The following is a 19,098-nucleotide window of genomic DNA, read 5'->3' on the forward strand; positions in this document are numbered from 1 at the left end:
AGATTAAAATAACTTAATTTTATTTAAAAAATAAAATAAAACATTATTCATTTGAATAATTAGCTTTAAAATACTCATTTGTACTGCTGTCTTAATTCCTTTTCCATTCTTAGTTTTTAGTTTCACTTCTCCAATATGATTTTGAGGAGATGTGTAAGAGAGGAGGTGGTTTTTGACATCTCTTTTTATCATGTTAGGATGGTTTTTATGGAGATCATTTTATTATAAAAAAGACATTTTTTAAAATTTTAAACACTGGTTATTATTGGCCCAATGCAAGGAAATATACCACATGTAATGAGTACCTACCAAATGCAAGGAAATATACCACATGTAATGAGTACCTACCACATGTAATGAGTACCAAAGAATGAAGAAAGCACACCCAAACATGAAATGCTCCTACAACCTCAAGTGGCCAATCAATACAAAAAAAAATACATCAGTGTGCAGTGATTGCTTGACAAAGTGGACAAAGTGGGTTAAGACAAGACAAAGACTATGAAAGCAGCAACTTAGCATAAAGTGACAGAATTTTTAAAAGAGAACATCTTCTGTAAGTTTGCCTATCCAACGGAGCTAGTCACTAATCAAGGAGCACAGTTCACATCAAATTTGATTGATCTTTGATGGCATGGAATACTATCGCAAAGGCGGTTCATATGCGCGCTGTTCAAGTGTTCGAACTACAAGTATCGAGTTATGATTTACCCAATGCGAATATATTTGACTAAACCACCACCTATCTCTCACATATATTGAAGAACCTGTAACCTTAGACATTTAAATTGTCTGCTATAGGCTCTGGAAAATGGGGGGCGATGTGTATTTTGTGGATCAGGGTGCTCACATTACATTAGATAATGGAATTGTGCGAGTCACCATATCAAAACCAGCGGGGATAATTACAGGCATACGTTATGGAGGGCTTGACAATTTGCTCGAAATTCTCAACAAAGAAACGAACAGAGGGTCGTTTATTTTCAATCTATTTCTATTTCCGCATTTATTTATTTATATCCCTACCGATGTCATAGCATCTGCTTAACTATTTTTAGTTTTGCAGATACTGGGATCTCAATTGGAACGAGCCAGGAGGAAAGGATACGTTTGATGTGTAAGTAAAATTAGGCAAATTTGTCGAATATTTCGTTATGAAATGGTAAATGGGGGTTATCCCGAGTAATTCAAGGCAATGTCTGAATTTTCAGATCATCGGGTGACTAAACACATGTTTTGCATGAAAACTACATGGTTTTTGTTTTTGTTTTTAGAGTGTGCCAGTGATTTTATGTGGAGAGTGTGTACAATTTGGTATAATTAGAGCATGTAGTATAACAGGGTAAGAGGTGACGAGAACTTTGAAAATTCCCTTATCTAAAATTTGATGAGAATTAAAGCCGGCAATTACCCAAGATGGTTCAATGATTTTTTTTTACTTTTTGTTTCGTTTGCTTGTTTTATGTTCTTTTTAAAATTATATTAAATTGAAGAGCCAAAAATTTGATCAAGCATAACTGCCAAAGGCAAATCTTCCCTTCTCAAATTGCTGGGGTTACTGATCCGCTGATCTCAGGTTTGATGTCGGCTGCAGATTGATCTTTTGGTTTGATACGGTTGCTACTTTGGTTTACTCGCCTTTATGGCTAATTTTGAATGCTTTCTCTGAAAACTTTTTATGCGGGCCAGGTAGCATGTTATATTTTGGACTTGATCTAGGGCAATTTTGATGATTTTTAAGGCATTTATTGCCGACAAATTGTGCTAATGGTGGTCGCCCTAATAACCCTTTTATGTTGTATGTAATGCCTTGTATGTGCATAATACTTATGTTTAATAGTAAAAGGTGCATTTTCTACAAAAGTAAATGCTAAAGGTATTGGCAAAAGATTAGCAAAAATCCTTAAATTCAGCCCTCAATTGATGTTTTCCAAAATGAGGTTGTCTTGGTCATAATATGTTTCAGACCACTTGGCATGATGGGATGAGTGGGAATCCGTACATGCTCAAGCACCATCGATATATGATGATCCAGCCTAACAATATCCATTCAATACACAATTCCACCTTTAGATACACACTATATAACCAGAAAAACCTCCGATGGAGACCTCCTTAGTGATTAGCTCTAAGTGTAGACCTGGTGGCTCTAATTTGACTTTGCCACCTTACCAAGTAGCTGGGATTCACCTTATTTTATCCAGCATGCTTTTCTCTTTTGTCCTATCTTCTCCAAGTGGGGCGCTTTCCTCCTTTTCGGGATGCTTTCTAAAACAAGGTCAAATTTATTCTTGATTCTCCTCCCGTCTTATCTTCTCTTGGCTATAAATAAGAGTGCAAGAAAATGAGACAACCATTGATGTCTTCATGTTTGCCTCTTCTTGCTCCCTCTCTTTTCAATGGAGATTTAGATGTTTGAATAAACACTTGTACTATTGTACTGGTTGAGTTTCCAACATGCACTACCCTAGTTATACTTTGACTTGTGTGAGGAAATTGTAAGTCTTGGTGTGATTACTTCTATCCCTTATGATCCTTGAGCACGTTGATATTTGTCCAACTTGCTTGGAACTTTGTTCTTTTTATGACTCCCAGTAATGAAGATCCAATCAACATCTTTTGGCAACAAATGGAAGCATACCCGTGTATAAGAACTCTATCTAGTTTGCCTACGTGGTTCTCAGTTAAATGTTTAATTCTCAAATACATGAACTTGTGACATTCAAATAATCTAATTTGCTTCAAATGTTTTCTATTTCATTCATTGCATTAGCCAAGGACAAGCTAATGATCACCTAAAAAGCATAGTTGCTTTTTAAGCTCGGAAAAATTGCATTGAATACCATTAACCTTTTGAACTTAATTGAAGATTCGCGAGAGGAATACCTAAAACCAATTGTAAAACATTGATTTCAAGTTCACATTTTAAGGCCAATTAGTTCGTTGTTCTGCAACTTTAATTGCAGGGCAAAGCATAGGGAATTAATAAATTGTAGATTTGTTTTCACATAAATAATTATAAATTTGAAGTTTAAGTTTTCTTATTTGAATATAAGCTGCAGGTTTCTTTTACTGTTTTGGTGCAGAACACTAAGATTTAATTGCAGATTTAAGGTGTTACATAGCCCCAAAAGGTCATAATTGAAGCCTTGAATATAGTATTCCTAACTAGGAAATATCAGTGAATATCAAATGCATGCACTAAGCTACAACAAAATAAAATACTGATAACACAAATCACAATCAGTAAACACAGTGAATGAGTGGAGACAAATATCTGAGCCATGGTATTAATTTGGAAAATATAAGTACATCAGTAGTAGAAATGGAACCTGGGCTTGCTACTGCCAGCTATGGCAAAACCCAGGTGTCAATACAATATATCAAAGTGCCAGAAAGATCCTCAAAAAGAATTGCACACTGCCTAGAAGAACTGCTGCTGTTGGCTGGAATCAACCCTGTGTTTTGGCGCCCTAGAGTGCTCAGAAAATTCGGCCAAATTAATTGGAGCCTCTCCACATTAAACCCACAAAAGCCCAGAAAGGCTTTGCGCTGAATCCAACATGCCCCAGTGACCCCAAGAAGTGCGTGTGGCTCTACTGGCTGGTTCTGCTGTAGGAAGAATCTGCTGAAGAATGGCTTCAATCACTATTGGAATTCTCCTCCTACCCATGCAATTCTCTACTCCAATTCTTCTGCTTTCTATGACTGCGCAGAGTATGCTCAGTAAACCTCTGCATAGGCCCAGACTTGGGCAATTCGGCCCTCCAAAATGCAACACCCTCAGCCCTGCAAAATACAAAAAGGGAAACTCGCCTTTCCATTGGATGAATCTCTGCAAAATCTCCTGTGCAGACTCCACTTCATGCTGGTTTTATTCAACCCCGTGAGTTCCTCTTTGCGCCCTAGGAAAAAGCACACTCCAGCTGATGAATGGACTGCGAAATAACTCTTCAAATGCATGGAACAATCTTCCTTCTTCTCTCCTAGGGTAACACTCAAAGTTCACCGAAGGTAGAGGTGGAATCCCTGCTTGGAAATTCCTTGTGCTAAGCAGCATTGGTTGACTTGGCTGAACAACTCAAGCAAACTCAAGTTCAAATGTCAAATTGTCAAAAGATCCCAAAATGAGGCCCTTCTCTTCCATTTACAGTTGCTGCTCCCTTATCTCCTTGCAGGGTCCACTAGTTTGAGTTCTTTCCTTTCCCTTCTCCGTTCAATTTTTCCTAAGGGGTTTGAATTCCCCTTCTTGGGTGGCCCCCACATTCCACTACCAAATTAGTTTTATTTTTTCTAGTATGTTTGTAGCCTCCTTCTCTCTAAAAATTAAGTGGAGTTTCCTCAACCCACTTTTCCTAAGTTTTCATGCCAAAATATTTTCTTAACGCCAAAATTGCAAAAATAGAAGTTTACTTAGCAATTTTTTTTAGCGGGGACTGTTGAGTTCCAAAACTGCCTTTCCCTTAGCTACTTTTCTCATCCTTCCTTCTCTGTTTTTCCATGAAAAATGCATCCTTATCATCAAAAACCATTATACATTGCCTTAAGGAGTATATTTCAGTGATTTACATGTTATACTATTATGTTTGCTATTTGAATAAGTTTTTGTCTTTTAGGTATGGAACGCAACCACATTCTGTAGCTAATCGGCTGTTCCGCAGCTACTTCCATGCTTTTGTAGGTTTCAGGTGTCAAGAGGGGAAAAGGACTACATGGGTAGCTTGGAAAACAGCAGGGCATGGATCATATCCTATTCATCTGACCTAGATTGACAAGGAAGACTCCGGTCAAAGGGAAGTCAAACATAGAAACCTATGGCAAACAGGACTTTGTTTTGCACACGTTTTTCAGTGATGGGATCCGAAGCAGTTTCCTGAGGCCACGGACTTTATCTGCGACCTACGCAAATAGAATCCAACAACCATTATCATAAGATTTATGTTTCCAAGCAACCAAGGACAAGAGTTCCGCATACTTGCCTGCCTACGTGTTTTATTGTAGCTTATTTCTCTCTTTAAAACAGTTGTATAATTCTCTATAAATACTTATGTGAAGAACGCAGAACAAGTTCAGTTTTTGCTTATGTATTAAGTTCAGATTTCTGCTCTGTAGTTTGAAGAACTCATTCTTTGTTTTAATATAAAGACTCTGTTTCATGGATACTTGAAGCGTTGTTGGAGTGTTGATTAAGTGCTTATAATCCAAGACCTTTGCAGAGGGCACCTGTGTTGGTTAAGCTTACATTTTACATTTTATTTTTCTTTCATAGTTAACTGTAAATTCACTGTGTTTTTCCATGATGTTTATAACCATTTTCTAACTCTGTTCATAATGCAACTTGTGTCATCTTCTTACTAACTCAGAATAGTTTTATCTCAGCACTGAATAGTTCTTTTGTTTCACTACTTTCTAGTCTCTCATCAGTAGCTTGAAGTTGATGTCAGTAGCGTAGATTGATTCATTTCATTTGCTGTTCATTAGTCTTTAGATTTTGAATTAAACTGTTCAATGCCATTTTATTGTTAGTTTAGTAACTCATGTTGTAAGTGAATGTTTCCAGAAGCCCTTTCAGTTGATGGTTCATCTTAAAACTAAGTGGTGAAATATTTCATTTATGAATGAGTCTTTCTCTGCATCTTTATGCTTACTTTTTCTTAGAACAATGAAGTATGAAATCCCCCAAAATGCTATCACAAGGAGGTTGTTCTCCCAAAATTGTGTAGCAGAGTGACAAAGCGTTTCATTTAGCTGTTATAATAGATTAGTTGCAATTTCACTTCCAATGTTAGTCTTTTATTTAATTTCATTGCAATTTCATTTTCAGTTTTAGTTTCTCTTAAAACAATGGAGTATTGAATCCCTCAAATGCTATCACAAGGAGGTTGTTCTCCCAAAATTGTGTAGCAGAGTGACAAAGCACTTCATTTAGCTGTTATAGTAGATTAGTTGCAATTTCATTTTCAGTCATAGTTTTTCATTTAGTTTTGTTGTAATTCCATTTTCAGTTTTTCATCAAGTTTTGATTCCGCAATAGACTAGACTGTAGTTGTAATCTCATTTTCAGTATTTCATTTTTGGTTCATCAGAGAGAGCTGCCATCTCATTTTCAGTTTTTAATATCTCATTTAAGCTTTGGTTTTGTAATTGATTGGATAGTAGTCTTAAGTCCTTTTAGTTCATGTTTTGGAAACAATCATAATAGCAAGAAGAGAAACTCTGTTTTCATTTTCTTGGTTAAAACTTTACTTCCAAACCTGGCCTAAAGCACTTTTAGCTCTCATTTGATTTCTCTAGATTCTTAGCAGCAGTAAATTTAAGATTTTGTTAAGTACATTGTAGAACATTAGGAATTAAAAGATCAAACCCCCAAAACAACATAGAACTCAAAAACAGTGAGGTAAGAAGGGTCATCTAGCACATATAGTGCATTACACTTCATCAGTTTACGATACCCGGATTGATAATTTATGTAGAGCAATTTAGGACATTAAATTGACCAAACATTTTGGCGTCGTTATGGGGGAAGTGTAACTAGGTAGCCTTATCTCTTACATTTATTAAAAAAAAAACAACAACAAAACAAAACAATGACATGCATAGAGAGAGATTCTAGGGGTAGATTTATAGCTAGGGGCAGAAGTTCAATTCCCACAACTCCACCTACTCCACCAAGAATTAGAAAAGACACACCTCCATCCCAGACTCATACTCCCAACCATAGGATTCTTGGAATTCAAGGGGTAGAAACTCAATCAGAAGATTCTCCTACATCATCCACCAAAATAGTCCTAGGAGAGAAGACCTTTTTCACCTCCACAGGGGAGCTTTTTGTAGTTGAAGAACTAGGAATACCCGGTGAGAAAGAAAAAGTAGGAACTCCCTCTCATAGTCCATTGATAGAGGAACCAGAGGAAGAGGGAATAACCTTGCAGGTTGAGCCCTATACTGACTCTGAAGAAACTATAATGGCAGAAGAAGAACAAGATGGAGAATTCTCACTGTTTAGAGGAGGGGGTAGAGGGAGAGTGTTGGGTCCCTATAATACTAGTGATTACCCCATTACTATTGTAGTTGTATCCCTTATTAATATTGTTGTGCTCCTATTGTCTCCATATTGTTATTACTGTGCCCCATAGAATCCCTCTATTGTTATTTTTGTGGCTTTATATTATTATTGTTAGGTCGGATGGGTTATATTGTGACTACTTAGACTCCTATATATAGAAAGGAGCTTTTGTCATTTGTATTATCCAAGAATTGTTCATTTATGTAATGTAAAGGAGGTTGCCCCCTCGAAGAGGCCGAATTCTAAGGCGTTGATTTATCTTTTCTATCTTTTTTGGAGCTGGTTTCATTACATTTGGTATTAGAGCTTTGGATTCTAGGGTTTCGCTGCTCCAAACAGGTCATCATGGCATTTTCGCTATAACTTTTTTCTGCGACGTTTCAGAAGCTAAAAAAACCCATTTGAGAAGAAATCGCGCTGAATCTCGGGTTTGAATTTCAGAGCTTTTCGCGCTATATTTGCGGAGATATGATCTGAGGAAGTTGGTCTTTTTGCAGACTCTTGAATTACATTCCAAATAGGTGACCTGGGGAAAATCGTCATAACTTTCTCTCTGAGCATCGGATTGAAATTTCATAAGAAGGTACAAAAAGAGGACGGACTGTAGTTTCTTGTGTATATTTTTCAGAGCCAAAGGTCGAAACAGTGACTCGTGGCACGTCGTACAAGTTCGCTCTATTGAACTAGTCTATAATCAGGTCATCTTGGGAGATTGTGCATAACTCTTCTTTGGAGAATCCAATTTGGATCAGACTGGTGGCATTGGAAAGAGGACACAGAGGGCTACTACAGGTCGCAATTTCAGAATTGGATGATCCGAAATTGCAGAGATACATCAGATTCAATATCAAGCTTCTACAAAGTGAAAAAATGTGTATAGTTTTTTTTATAAATTTTTGCATAAACTTGGTTTGAAAAATTAGTTTGAATCGGTAATTGATGCCCTGAGGAAAAAAAATGCAAACATCTAGTAAGCAACTTGAAAGCTCTAGCATGACTCATGAAGAAGAGGAAGAAATGCAACATGATATATCAAAATTACGAGACCAAGTGCAACAAGTGTCACTTGCACAAAAAACAACAGAATCTAAGATGGATGGTTTAAGGAAAGATGTAGAAGCTAAGATGGATGGTTTAAAGAAAGATGTAAAAGCGAAGATGGATTGTTTAAAGAGAGGCGTAGAAGCTAAGATGGATGGCATGAAAGCTAAGATGAATGGCATGGACGCTAAAATTGATGGCATGGATGATAAGATGGAAGAATTGAAGATAAATATGAATAAGTTGTTACAAGAAATGGTCACTAATGGTGAAAGGGTAGTAAAAGAAATTCATGATGAGAACAAAAGAAATGTTAATCATGATTCCATAGACTCTAATGTGGGATCAAAGACCCACCATATTCCAAAAATCGATATGAGAAAGTTTGATGGCAAGGATCCCGCAACATGGATATTACAGATGGAACAATTTTTCGATCTCAATAATGTGCAAAACACACAAAAGGTACGTATTGCAACTTTATATTTGGAACCAAATCAGTTTGTATGGTATCGATGGCTTTGCTCTCGTAAACAAATTATCACTTGGGCGATTTTTACGGAAGAATTGACAGCACATTATGAGGATACAAAATGCAACACTTTTTTTAGCCAATTGGTAAGTCTCAAACGAAAGGGTTCAATAATGGAGCACATTGAGGAGTTCCAAAAATTGAACATAAGGGTAAAAAATATTCCAGAGGAGCATAGGGTTGATGTGTTCATAGGGACTTTAAAGGATAATATCCAACATGATGTTCGCCTTTGGGAACTGGATTCATTAGAGAAGGCATTCAGGTTAGCAAAAAAATGGAAAGCAAAATTATGGCAACCAGGAAGCATACCACTCACAACTATAAAGATGGAAGTGTTGTTGCCCCTAGTTTTCCGCAACCTATAAGGTTGACGCCACAACAATTGGAAGAAAAAAGAGCAAAAGGGCTTTGTTACAGTTGTGATAGCAAATACACTAAAGGCCATAAGTGTGCTGAGAAGAAATTATTCTACATAGATTGTGAAGAGGAAGAAGAAAAGGAGTAAGAAAGGTCAAAAGAAGAGGATATACTCCAGGAACAAAGCCTAGATAAAGAAGAAATGAATCCGACCATATCTTGTAATGCATTGGCGGGAATTACCACTCCTCAAACCATCAAGATAGAAGGACAAATCAAGAAGAAAATGGTAATAGTGTTGATTGATTCCGGAAGTACCCACTATTTTATTCATTGTAAGGTAGCAAAAGAATTGAATTGCTTCTTATATCCAGCACCAGAGTGTCAAGTGATGGTTGCAAATGGAGGAACAATAAATTGCTCTAGAAAGTGCCATAATATCAAGCTATCCATGGAAGAATATGTATTGACTAGCCCAATGCTTTCCATTCCAATGGGAGGTGCTGATGTTGTACTAGGAGTCCAATGGCTACAATCCTTGGGTACAATAGTTTTTAATTTTCAAGAACTTTTCATGAAATTTTCTGTGGAAGGAAAGGAAGTTGAATTAAGGGGTATTGCAGGGAAACCGGGAAAGATAATCAACTCTAATGGTATGACAGCTTCTAAAAAATGAACAAAGAGGTGTAATTGCACAATTATGTTCGCTAGATGTTTCCACATTGGAATCATCTATTTCTCCAGATCTCCAAAAAGTCTTGGACAATCATTCCAAGGTATTTGAGACTCCCAAAGGTCTCCCACCTATTCGTGATCATGATCATGTTATTCATCTGATTCCAGGAAGTGTTCCTCCAAACATCAGGCCGTACAGATATCCCTATGCCCAAAAGAGTGAAATTGAACGCATGGTTGCAGAAATGCTAGAGGCTGGTATAATTCAACCGAGTCAAAGTTCTTTCTCTGCTCCAGTAGTATTGGTGCACAAGAAGAATGGATCATGGCGCATGTGTCCAGATTATAGGGAGCTCAACAAGCTCACTATTAAAGATAAGTTTCCCATTCCTGTCATTGATGAATTACTGGATGAATTGCATGGATCAATTTACTTCACCAAGTTGGATCTTTGTTTAGGATATCATCAAATCAGAATGAAGACTGAAGACATTCGGAAAACAACATTTAGAACTCATGAGGGTCATTATGAATTTTTGGTCATGCCTTTTGGCCTTACCAGTGCACCTTCAACATTTCAAGGTTTGATGAATTCCATTTTCAAACCATTCCTTAGAAAATTTGTGTTAGTATTTTTTGATGATATACTAATCTACAACAAGTCTTGGAAGGATCATGTTGAACATGTTGACAGGGTGTTATAACTATTGGAAGAGAAACAATTATATGCAAAAATATCCAAATGTTTCTTTGGAGTACAAGAGGTGGAATATTTGGGTCATATTGTATCTCATGAAGGAGTAGAGGTAGACCCTAGCAAAATTAAAGCCATTAAGGAATGGAAAATCCCCACATCCATAAAGCATCTGCGAGGATTTCTCGGGTTGACAGGGTATTATCGCAAGTTTGTTAAGAATTATGGGAGAATAGCAGCGCCTCTAACAACATTATTGAAGAAAGATGCATTTTCATGGACTCTAGAAGCAACAAAGGCCTTCGAGCATCTTAAAGAGGCAATGTGCGAAGCACCGGTCTTCGCTACACTAGACTTCACAAAAACCTTTATTGTGGAATGTGATGCTTCAGGAAATGGAATTGGTGCTGTTTTAATGCAAGATGAAAGATCTATTGCTTTTGAAAGTCGTCCAATCAAGGGAAAGTTTTTACACAAAGCTATTTATGAGAATGAAATGTTGGCAATACTCCATGCACTTAAGAAATGGCGACCCTACCTAATGGGAAGACACTTCAAGGTAAAAACGGATCATGATAGCCTTAAATACTTTTTAGAACAAAGATTATCCTCTGAAGAGCAACAAAATTGGGTCACAAAGATGTTGGGTTATGACTTTGAAATCATCTACAAAAAAGGGAAGCAAAATGTGGTGGTAGATGCACTCTCAAGAAAGGATGAGGATGTGGAAGCATTGTTGTGCGCCATTTCTATTATCCAACCAAATTGGATAAACGAAGCAAGGGAGGAATGGAAGAATGGCAAAGAAGTGTGGGCACTTATTCGAAAGTTACAACAAGACTCTAGTACGTCTGATACATTTAGCTGGCAAAATGATTCGTTATGGTACAAAGATCGCTTATATCTCTGTAAGAATTCCTAGCTAAAACAAAAGATTCTTATGGAATTGCACACTTCTCCCTTAGGAGGGCACTCAGGATTTTTAAAAACTTACCACAGGGTTAAGAAGGAATTTTTTTGGGAGGGCCTTAAATTAGATATTCAAAAGTTTGTGGCGGAATGTTTGGTTTGCCAACAAAATAAAGTTGAAACAATTAAGACACCGGGTCTATTACAACCTTTATCCATTCTGTTAGCGCTTGAGATTTCACCCTAGGCTGAGGAAGACAAACTCTCAAGGCTACATCAAACCATTTCACCTCGTAGCTAGCCCTACGAGGTATGAGAAGGCTCTCTCGGGTCAGATTCAGTAGATCTTTCAATATGATAAGCTGACCAATTAGGAATAAAGATTTTAGGCTAGTAAATTGATAAGGGGGGTTGATTTAAAGATTTTTGGGGTTTTTGGTGGCAATTGGAGGGAGTGCAATTCAGGGTGCGGGGATTAGGCTCAGTTTTTGCAGGGGGATCTTTGGGGCAAGGTAGGAGTGAGTGCTGATGCCTTAATCTGAGATGGATGATCAGGAATGATAGAGGAGGAGCTAAAGAGGGCAAACAACAACTTTGAATCCTCTTTAGACAGTGGAAAACATAGATATTGAACAAAATTAAAAGCTGAGCATGGCATGCATGAATTCAAACTTTATCACTTCATCTGTTCAATTAGCAGCAAAGAAAGAGATGGAACACATAAACACACTTACAATAACATGTAGAGAACACACCATCAACACAACAATCCACAAGAATCCACAATGATGTCTGCAAAACCCTGGCCTTCCTTTTCCTTAAATTGCAGTAATAGATGTACAATATACAATAATGCTTCTCCCACAAGAGTCCAACCATGAAAATGAGCAAGAGAAGGCATAATATAGACCATCTAACTCCTTTCCCCACCTCTAGGGGTCGAGCTCAGCTTCCTAGGAGCAGTTTGAACTAATTCTAAACTAAGCACTAGATAATAGGAAGTCAAAACAACTTGCCTCTAAAACTTAGCTAACTCATCCATGCATTAAATATTCACTATTTATATCAAGGAAGCTTCTAGAAGGGTTAAGAGAGATTAAATCTATCAATGTGCCATGAAAATTATCCATACATCCATCATTTACAGGTACAAATGATCAACCAAGGTAAAAACAGAGTTTGCAGGCCTGAAAAGTCAAAACTGTCAATTTTAGCTCGAGTGGTCGCGCCCCTTTGCAGCACTTTTTGAATGGGTTCCAGTTGTCCAAATCAAGTGCAAGATGGCTCATTGGAAAGCTCTGTGTGTCTACTTTCCATCCCAAGTGGAATTTCTGGATTTGGAGTTGATCTGACCCCTCAAAAGTCAATTCTCCCAAGGTCACTTTCTGCAACTCAAAAAGTGGGCAGAAAGTCAAAATTTTGATGTATTTTGAGCTTTTGGAGGCCCAAATCTCAAAATCAAGTTGACCCCAAGTATAGGTAATTCTAGTTTTTGCATGCCCTTTCCAAAAATGTCAACTTTTTGTGATTCTGAGCAGTCCTCCCGAGTGGTCGCGCGGGGGGTGAGACCACTCCACAGGCAAAAACCTGTAAATTTCCAAAAAATTTCCAAAATGCTCCAAAACTCTCAATTTTTTTTTATTTTGCTGCTGGATGAAGGCTAATGAGTACCATGGTGAGTGAGGGATGCCTCAGCCAAGATACGGAGTGGGTTTGTCCTTTTCTTCTTCTTCTGGGCCTCTGACAGCTTCCTTCGGAGAATTTTCATTTTAGCCTTGCAAACATGCAATCTTGCCCAATAGTGTGTTTTCATGTTGCGTAGCAGCTCTTTGTCATGATTTGCCTTCTCCAAGCCAACGTTGGGAGGAGGTTTCAATGGATTTTATCACAGGTTTACCCAAGTCTGAGTGAAAGAGTGTCATCATGGTGGTAGTTGACAGACTTACCAAGTATGCACACTTTTGTGCATTATCACATCCATTTAAAGCTAGTACAGTTTCTACTGCATTTATGGAAACAATTCAAAAACTACATGGAAACCCAAAGATTATTGTAAGTGACAGAGATCCCATTTTCACTGGAAATTTTTGGATAGAATTATTTTCTTGTCTTGGTACTCAGTTAGCTCATAGCTCATCTTATCATCCTCAATCTGATGGGCAAGCTAAGATAGTAAACAAATGTTTGGAAGGATATCTTCGTTGCTTTGTATCTGATAAACAGACACAATGGGTCAAATGGTTGCCTCTGGCTGAATGGTGGTATAACACTTCCTTCCATACAGCAACAAAAATGACCCCATTTATGGCACTTTATGGCTATCAGCCACCATCCATCATATCATATTTAAGAAAAAATTCTAAGCTTCAAACAGTGGAACATCACATCGAACATCAACAACAAGTCCTCCAACTCTTAAAGGATAACCTCATGTTGGCACATAATAGAATGAAACAACAGGCAGATCAACATTGCAATGAAATAAGTTTTGATGTAGGTGATTGGGTATTCCTACGGCTACGACCATATAAGCAAATGTCCCTCAAGCAAGCTAAGAAGGATAATAAATTATCACCAAAGTATTATGGTCCGTACAAGGTGTTGCAAAAGATTGGTACTATGGCATACAAATTGGAGCTTCCTACAACTTCTCGATTGCACTCAGTTTTCCATGTTTCATGTTTAAAGAAGGTTATAGGCGACAAGCTCCCAGTTCAAACAATATTGCCAGAACTTGACGAGGAAGGAAAAATTATATTGGAACCAAAAGCAGTCACAGAAACAAGAACTTGATAGTTATGAAATCGATCAATTTCGGAGTATCTTATCAAGTGGAAGAACTTATCCGCTGAAGATTCCGCATGGGAGGATGAGAATTTTATACAGAAGCATCTAGAACTACTCAAGCGTTGAGGACAACACCTTTTTGAAGAAGAGGGGTATGTTGGGTCCCTATAATACTAGTGATTACCCCATTACTATTGTAGTTGTATCCCTTATTAATATTGTTGTGCCCCTATTGTCCCCATATTGTTATTACTGTGCCCCATAGAATCCCTCTATTGTTATTTTTGTGGCTTTATATTATTATTGTTAGATCGGATGGGTTATATTGTGACTCCTTAGACTCCTATATATAGAAAGGAGTTTTTGTCATTTGTATCATCCAAGAATTGTTCATTTATGTAATGTAAAGGAGGTTGCCCCCTCGAAGAGGCTGAATTTTAAGGCGTTTATCTATCTTTTCTTGAGCTGGTTTCATTACAGAGAGGTAGAGGAAACAATGGAGGTAGAGGTAATAATGGAGGAGGCAGAGGAAATAGGGAAGTAGATAACTCATTTGGATTCCCTATAGTGGATGAGGAAACACATACCACAATGAAAAACATTTCACCATTTGTCCTCCCAAACTTTTATGGGTTAAGAAGTGAGGACCCTGAAACATTTTTGTTTGAGTTTGAAGTCTTATGCAGAACCTATGACTATCTAGAAGACTCTCAAGAACTCAAATTGTTCCCTTCAACGCTAAAAGGGGTTGCTTTGAAATGGTTTATGGGGTTAGTCACTTAATCCATTAGAACTTGGAATGCCATGAAACAAACATTTTTGGATAGATACTTGGATTATTGTATGCCTATCAATCATGAAGATGAGGTGTTCAAAATGATACAAAAAGAAGATGAAAATTTAGAGGATTTGCTTAAGAGATTCAACTATAATTTGAAAAGAGCAAAAATGAACAATTTAGATGAAGAAACTTTGAAAGCTCTTGTGTTAAAGACCATTAGAGATAAATGGACAGATATCCTTAACATGATGGGGAAGGGAGATATCTCTCAACTTCCATTGAGTGACATAGCAGAACTATGTGTTCATCCCTCAAGAGGGAAATCTAAAACCGAGAAAGGGCCGAGAGATCCTTCTCTTGTTAGAGCAAACAAATCTGCAATTGGATTTGTAAGTAGGGCAGAAATTGGCAATATGCTTGATGAGTTTAAAACTGACATTTTAGGGAGCCTTAGTGAGCAACTAGACACCCTTAAAATTCAAAACAAGCAGAAAACAGAGGCTGATGCTTTAGCCATTTTTTGTCCAAAATGCAGAAAGAAACATGCTCTAAGGGAATGCCCTTTAGATGCAAAAATTGTAGAAACTTGTATGATTTGTTCAGAAAGTCATGAGACCAAGGGTTGTCCCTCAATCCCAGGTCTTAAGGTTGTCTTTCAAGAGGAAACAGTCCCAAATCCTACAGAACCTCTTTGTTTTGTTGCAAGAAGACCTTGGCAAGGGCCACAAAATCAAAGATTTAACGATCCAATGTATTTTCAGCCCCCACCAAATTGGAATTCTTGGCAGCAACCTTGGCCTCAACCTCAATCTCAGTATCAATCTCAACCGTGGGCACAAGGGGTACAAAATCCTTATGGGAGATTTGCTCAATATTATCAATATCCTCCATCTTATCAGAGCTATCCTCCCCCACAAAATCAGCAATCTCAACTTCTAAATCAAAACCCTCAACTTTCATTGCCATTTCCACAACAACCTCTACAACAAAGTCAAAATCCTCAACTCTTGCTTCCATTTCAGCAAAAACCAAATCAGTTACCTACCCAACCATTGCAAAACCCCAATAATAAAAACCCTCAGAATGCTTACATGGTAGAAGGACAACAATTTCCAACTTACATGATTACTCCTCTAGATCCTAATAATGTTCAGCTTAGATCTGGTAGGATAGTAGAAAAGGAAAAACCTTCTATAGTCATTTAAGAACAAGACACTTCTGAGGAGGATTCTCTGAAAATCAATAAAAGTTTTGAGGGAACATCCCTCCAAAACCAAAACATTGAAAAAGAAAAACAAAAAGAATCAATAAACACAACTCCTATCATTGAGCAACTAGCATCTACTTCTACACCTCTTTTTCTTGAGAGATTACAAATTGATAGAGGGGTAGAAAAACAGATCTGGTTGCCCAATTATGATTTTCTAGATGAATTGAAGAATGTTTGTATCAAAATTCCTTTGTTACAAGCCATTAGAGAAATTCTTATTCTAGCTAAGACAATAAATGAGTTGAGCATCAAAAGACCAGGGAGAAAACCAAGAGAAACAAAAAGAATTCACCTCGTAGGAAAGATAGCAGATATCATGATGGGAAAGATTGCCATGCAGAAATATGTGGATCCAGGAAGTCCAATTGTCAAGACACATATAAATGGGATTGAAATTCCATACACATTGATTGACTTAGGGGCAGCAATAAACATTATGAGTAGACAAACTATGGAGTAATTTAAACTTGCTAACCTTCTTTACACATTTACCTTATTGCAACTTGCACATAGATCAGTAATCAAACCAGATGGTGTGCTAGAAGACATGTTAGTATCCTTAGATTCTTGGGAATATCCTGTTGATTTCATGATTTTAACTCCCAGTAATAATCTAGGAGGACACCCACTCATATTAGGAAGACCTTGGCTGGCCACAATTGATGCTTTTATTAGTTGTAAATCTAGTGACATGTATATTTCTGATGGTAGTTCAACAAAGAAATTTACTTTGTATCCTCCAGCAAAAGCAATCACAGAAATAGATGACAAAGAATGGATCGATGAAGAAGATGATATTCAACTTCTCTTTACTATGTCAGAAATTAGTGAAGATAGTCCAATTTTAAACACATAGGAAAATTTTGAAACATCTTCAAAATATGATTATGCACAATTCCAGGAAAAATCTAATGTTGAATACTTGTCATTTAGGCAAATGTCTCTCTATTCTATGGAAGAGTTTGGTAGCTCTCCAATTGAAATTTTTCCAGGTAGGACATTGAACATAAACAAAAACTTGAAGAAACTACAACAAGAAAAGCTAACCAAAATATTACAAAAACATTCTGTTGCATTTGCATGGGAGTATATCGACATGAAATGAATTGATCCTAAGATTTGTATCCATCATATCTATATTGAAGAAAACAGTAGACCAGTCAGACAATCTCAAAGAAGAATGAATCCAAATCTTAGGAAAATTGTGAAAGAAGAGCTCCAAAAATTACTCAATGTAAACTTCATTTACCCAATTTCAGATAGCCAATGGGTTTCTCCTTTGGTAATTGTGCCTAAAAAGAATGGTAAATGGAGGGTGTGCATTGATTACCGAGAATTGAATAAAGCAACCTTGAAAGATCACTTTCCTTTGCCCTTCATAGATCAAGTGTTAGATACATTAGCAGGTAAAAAGTATTTCTCATTCTTGGATGGTTTTAGTGGTTATAATCAAATTCAGGTAGCACCTGAGGATCAGGATAAAACCACATTTACTTGTCCATGGGGAACTTTTGCCTACCGAGTACTTCCTTTTGGGTTATGTAATGCACCTGCAACATTCCAAAGAGTAGTACTAAGAATTTTTTCTGATCTAATACATGCTTGTGTAGAGGTATATATGGATGATTTTACAGTTTATGGTAACACATTTGAAGAGGCTTTGGAAAATTTGGAAAAAGTCCTTAAAAGATGTAAAGAAATAAACCTTTCACTAAGCCATGAAAAATGCTTTATGATGTTTACAGAGGGTATTGTTTTAGGACATCACATTTCAGGAGTAACACATTTGAAGAGGCTTTGGAAAATTTGGAAAAAGTCCTTAAAAGATGTAAAGAAATAAACCTTTCACTAAGCCATGAAAAATGCTTTATGATGTTTACAGAGGGTATTGTTTTAGGACATCACATTTCAGGAGATGGGATTAAAGTTGACAAATCTAAAGTTGAAGTCATTTCGAAGATATCAATTCCAAATTACCAAAGGGATGTTAGAAATTTTCTAGGATTTACAGGGTACTATAGAAGATTTATAGAAAACTTCACTAAAATAGCATCTCTACTCTTCAAATTGCTTACAAAATATTGTGAATTCAAGTGGAATCCTGATTGCCAACTAGCATTTGAAACCTTGAAAGCAAAAATATCTGAAGTGCCTATCTTAAGAGGACCAAATTGTAAATTTCTTTTCCATATTTTTACAGATGCTTCAGATACAGCTCTGGGAGCTGTATTGGGACAAAAAGATTTGATTCCTTATGCCATTTACTATACAAGTAAAAATTTGACTCCCACTAAGTTGAATTATACTGTGACTGAAAAAAAATTCTTAGCTGTTGTTCATGCAATTAACAAGTTTAAACACTATATAACAGGCTATGAAACCTTTGTTCATACAGATCACTCTGCAATTAGATATTTGATGAATAAACCTATTACTAATGGCAGAATTACAATATGGCTTTTACTTTTACAAGAATTCAACATTATTGTGCTAGACAGACCTGGAAAACAAAACACAGTTGCTGTTTTCTTGTCCAGGATTCAAAATATCAAAAAAGACTCTCCAGTTGAAGATAAGTTTCCTGATGAATATCTCTTTGCAGTAGCTACTCAAACTCCTTGGTTTGTAGATGTTGCTAGCTACTTGGTTACAAGGAAGTTATTTTCACATTTATTTCCTAGAGAGAAAAGAAAGATTATTCAAGATAGTGCAAGATATTCATGGATCACTAACGAATTGTATAAAACAGGGCCAGATCTTATGATCAGAAGGTGTGTCAGGGAAGATGAAATGCCTGATATTCTCAAAGCATGTCATGATGAGCCGTGTGGTGGACACTTTGCTGATAAGAGGACAACCTATAAAATTCTTTCTTCAAGATATTATTGGCCATCCATCTTTAAAGATGCTAAAGAATATGTCAAAAGGTGCGACAGCTGCCAAAGGGTAGGGAAACCTGCTCCCTCAAATGAAATGCCATTAC

The 19,098-nt window shown here is 37.0% G+C and overlaps 1 protein-coding gene across 1 annotated transcript in view; it reads left to right on the forward strand.

Moving 5' to 3' along the window:
- Positions 1-558: 558 nt before the first annotated feature.
- Positions 559-19,098, forward strand: part of LOC149224281 (putative rhamnogalacturonate lyase B) — a 480,785-nt gene continuing 462,245 nt past the window's right edge. Inside the window, exons 1-2 of the mRNA XM_089386062.1 lie at positions 559-972; positions 1,067-1,117. Coding sequence (XP_089242188.1) covers positions 812-972; positions 1,067-1,117 — 212 coding nt within the window. The 5' untranslated portion in view covers positions 559-811. The remainder of the gene's footprint in view (positions 973-1,066; positions 1,118-19,098) is intronic.

This window comes from Pinus tabuliformis, chromosome Q, assembly GCF_031772625.1.
Source record: "Pinus tabuliformis cultivar Carrire ecotype Pingquan chromosome Q, CPIR1, whole genome shotgun sequence".
In the NCBI taxonomy this organism is placed as follows: Eukaryota; Viridiplantae; Streptophyta; class Pinopsida; order Pinales; family Pinaceae; genus Pinus; species Pinus tabuliformis.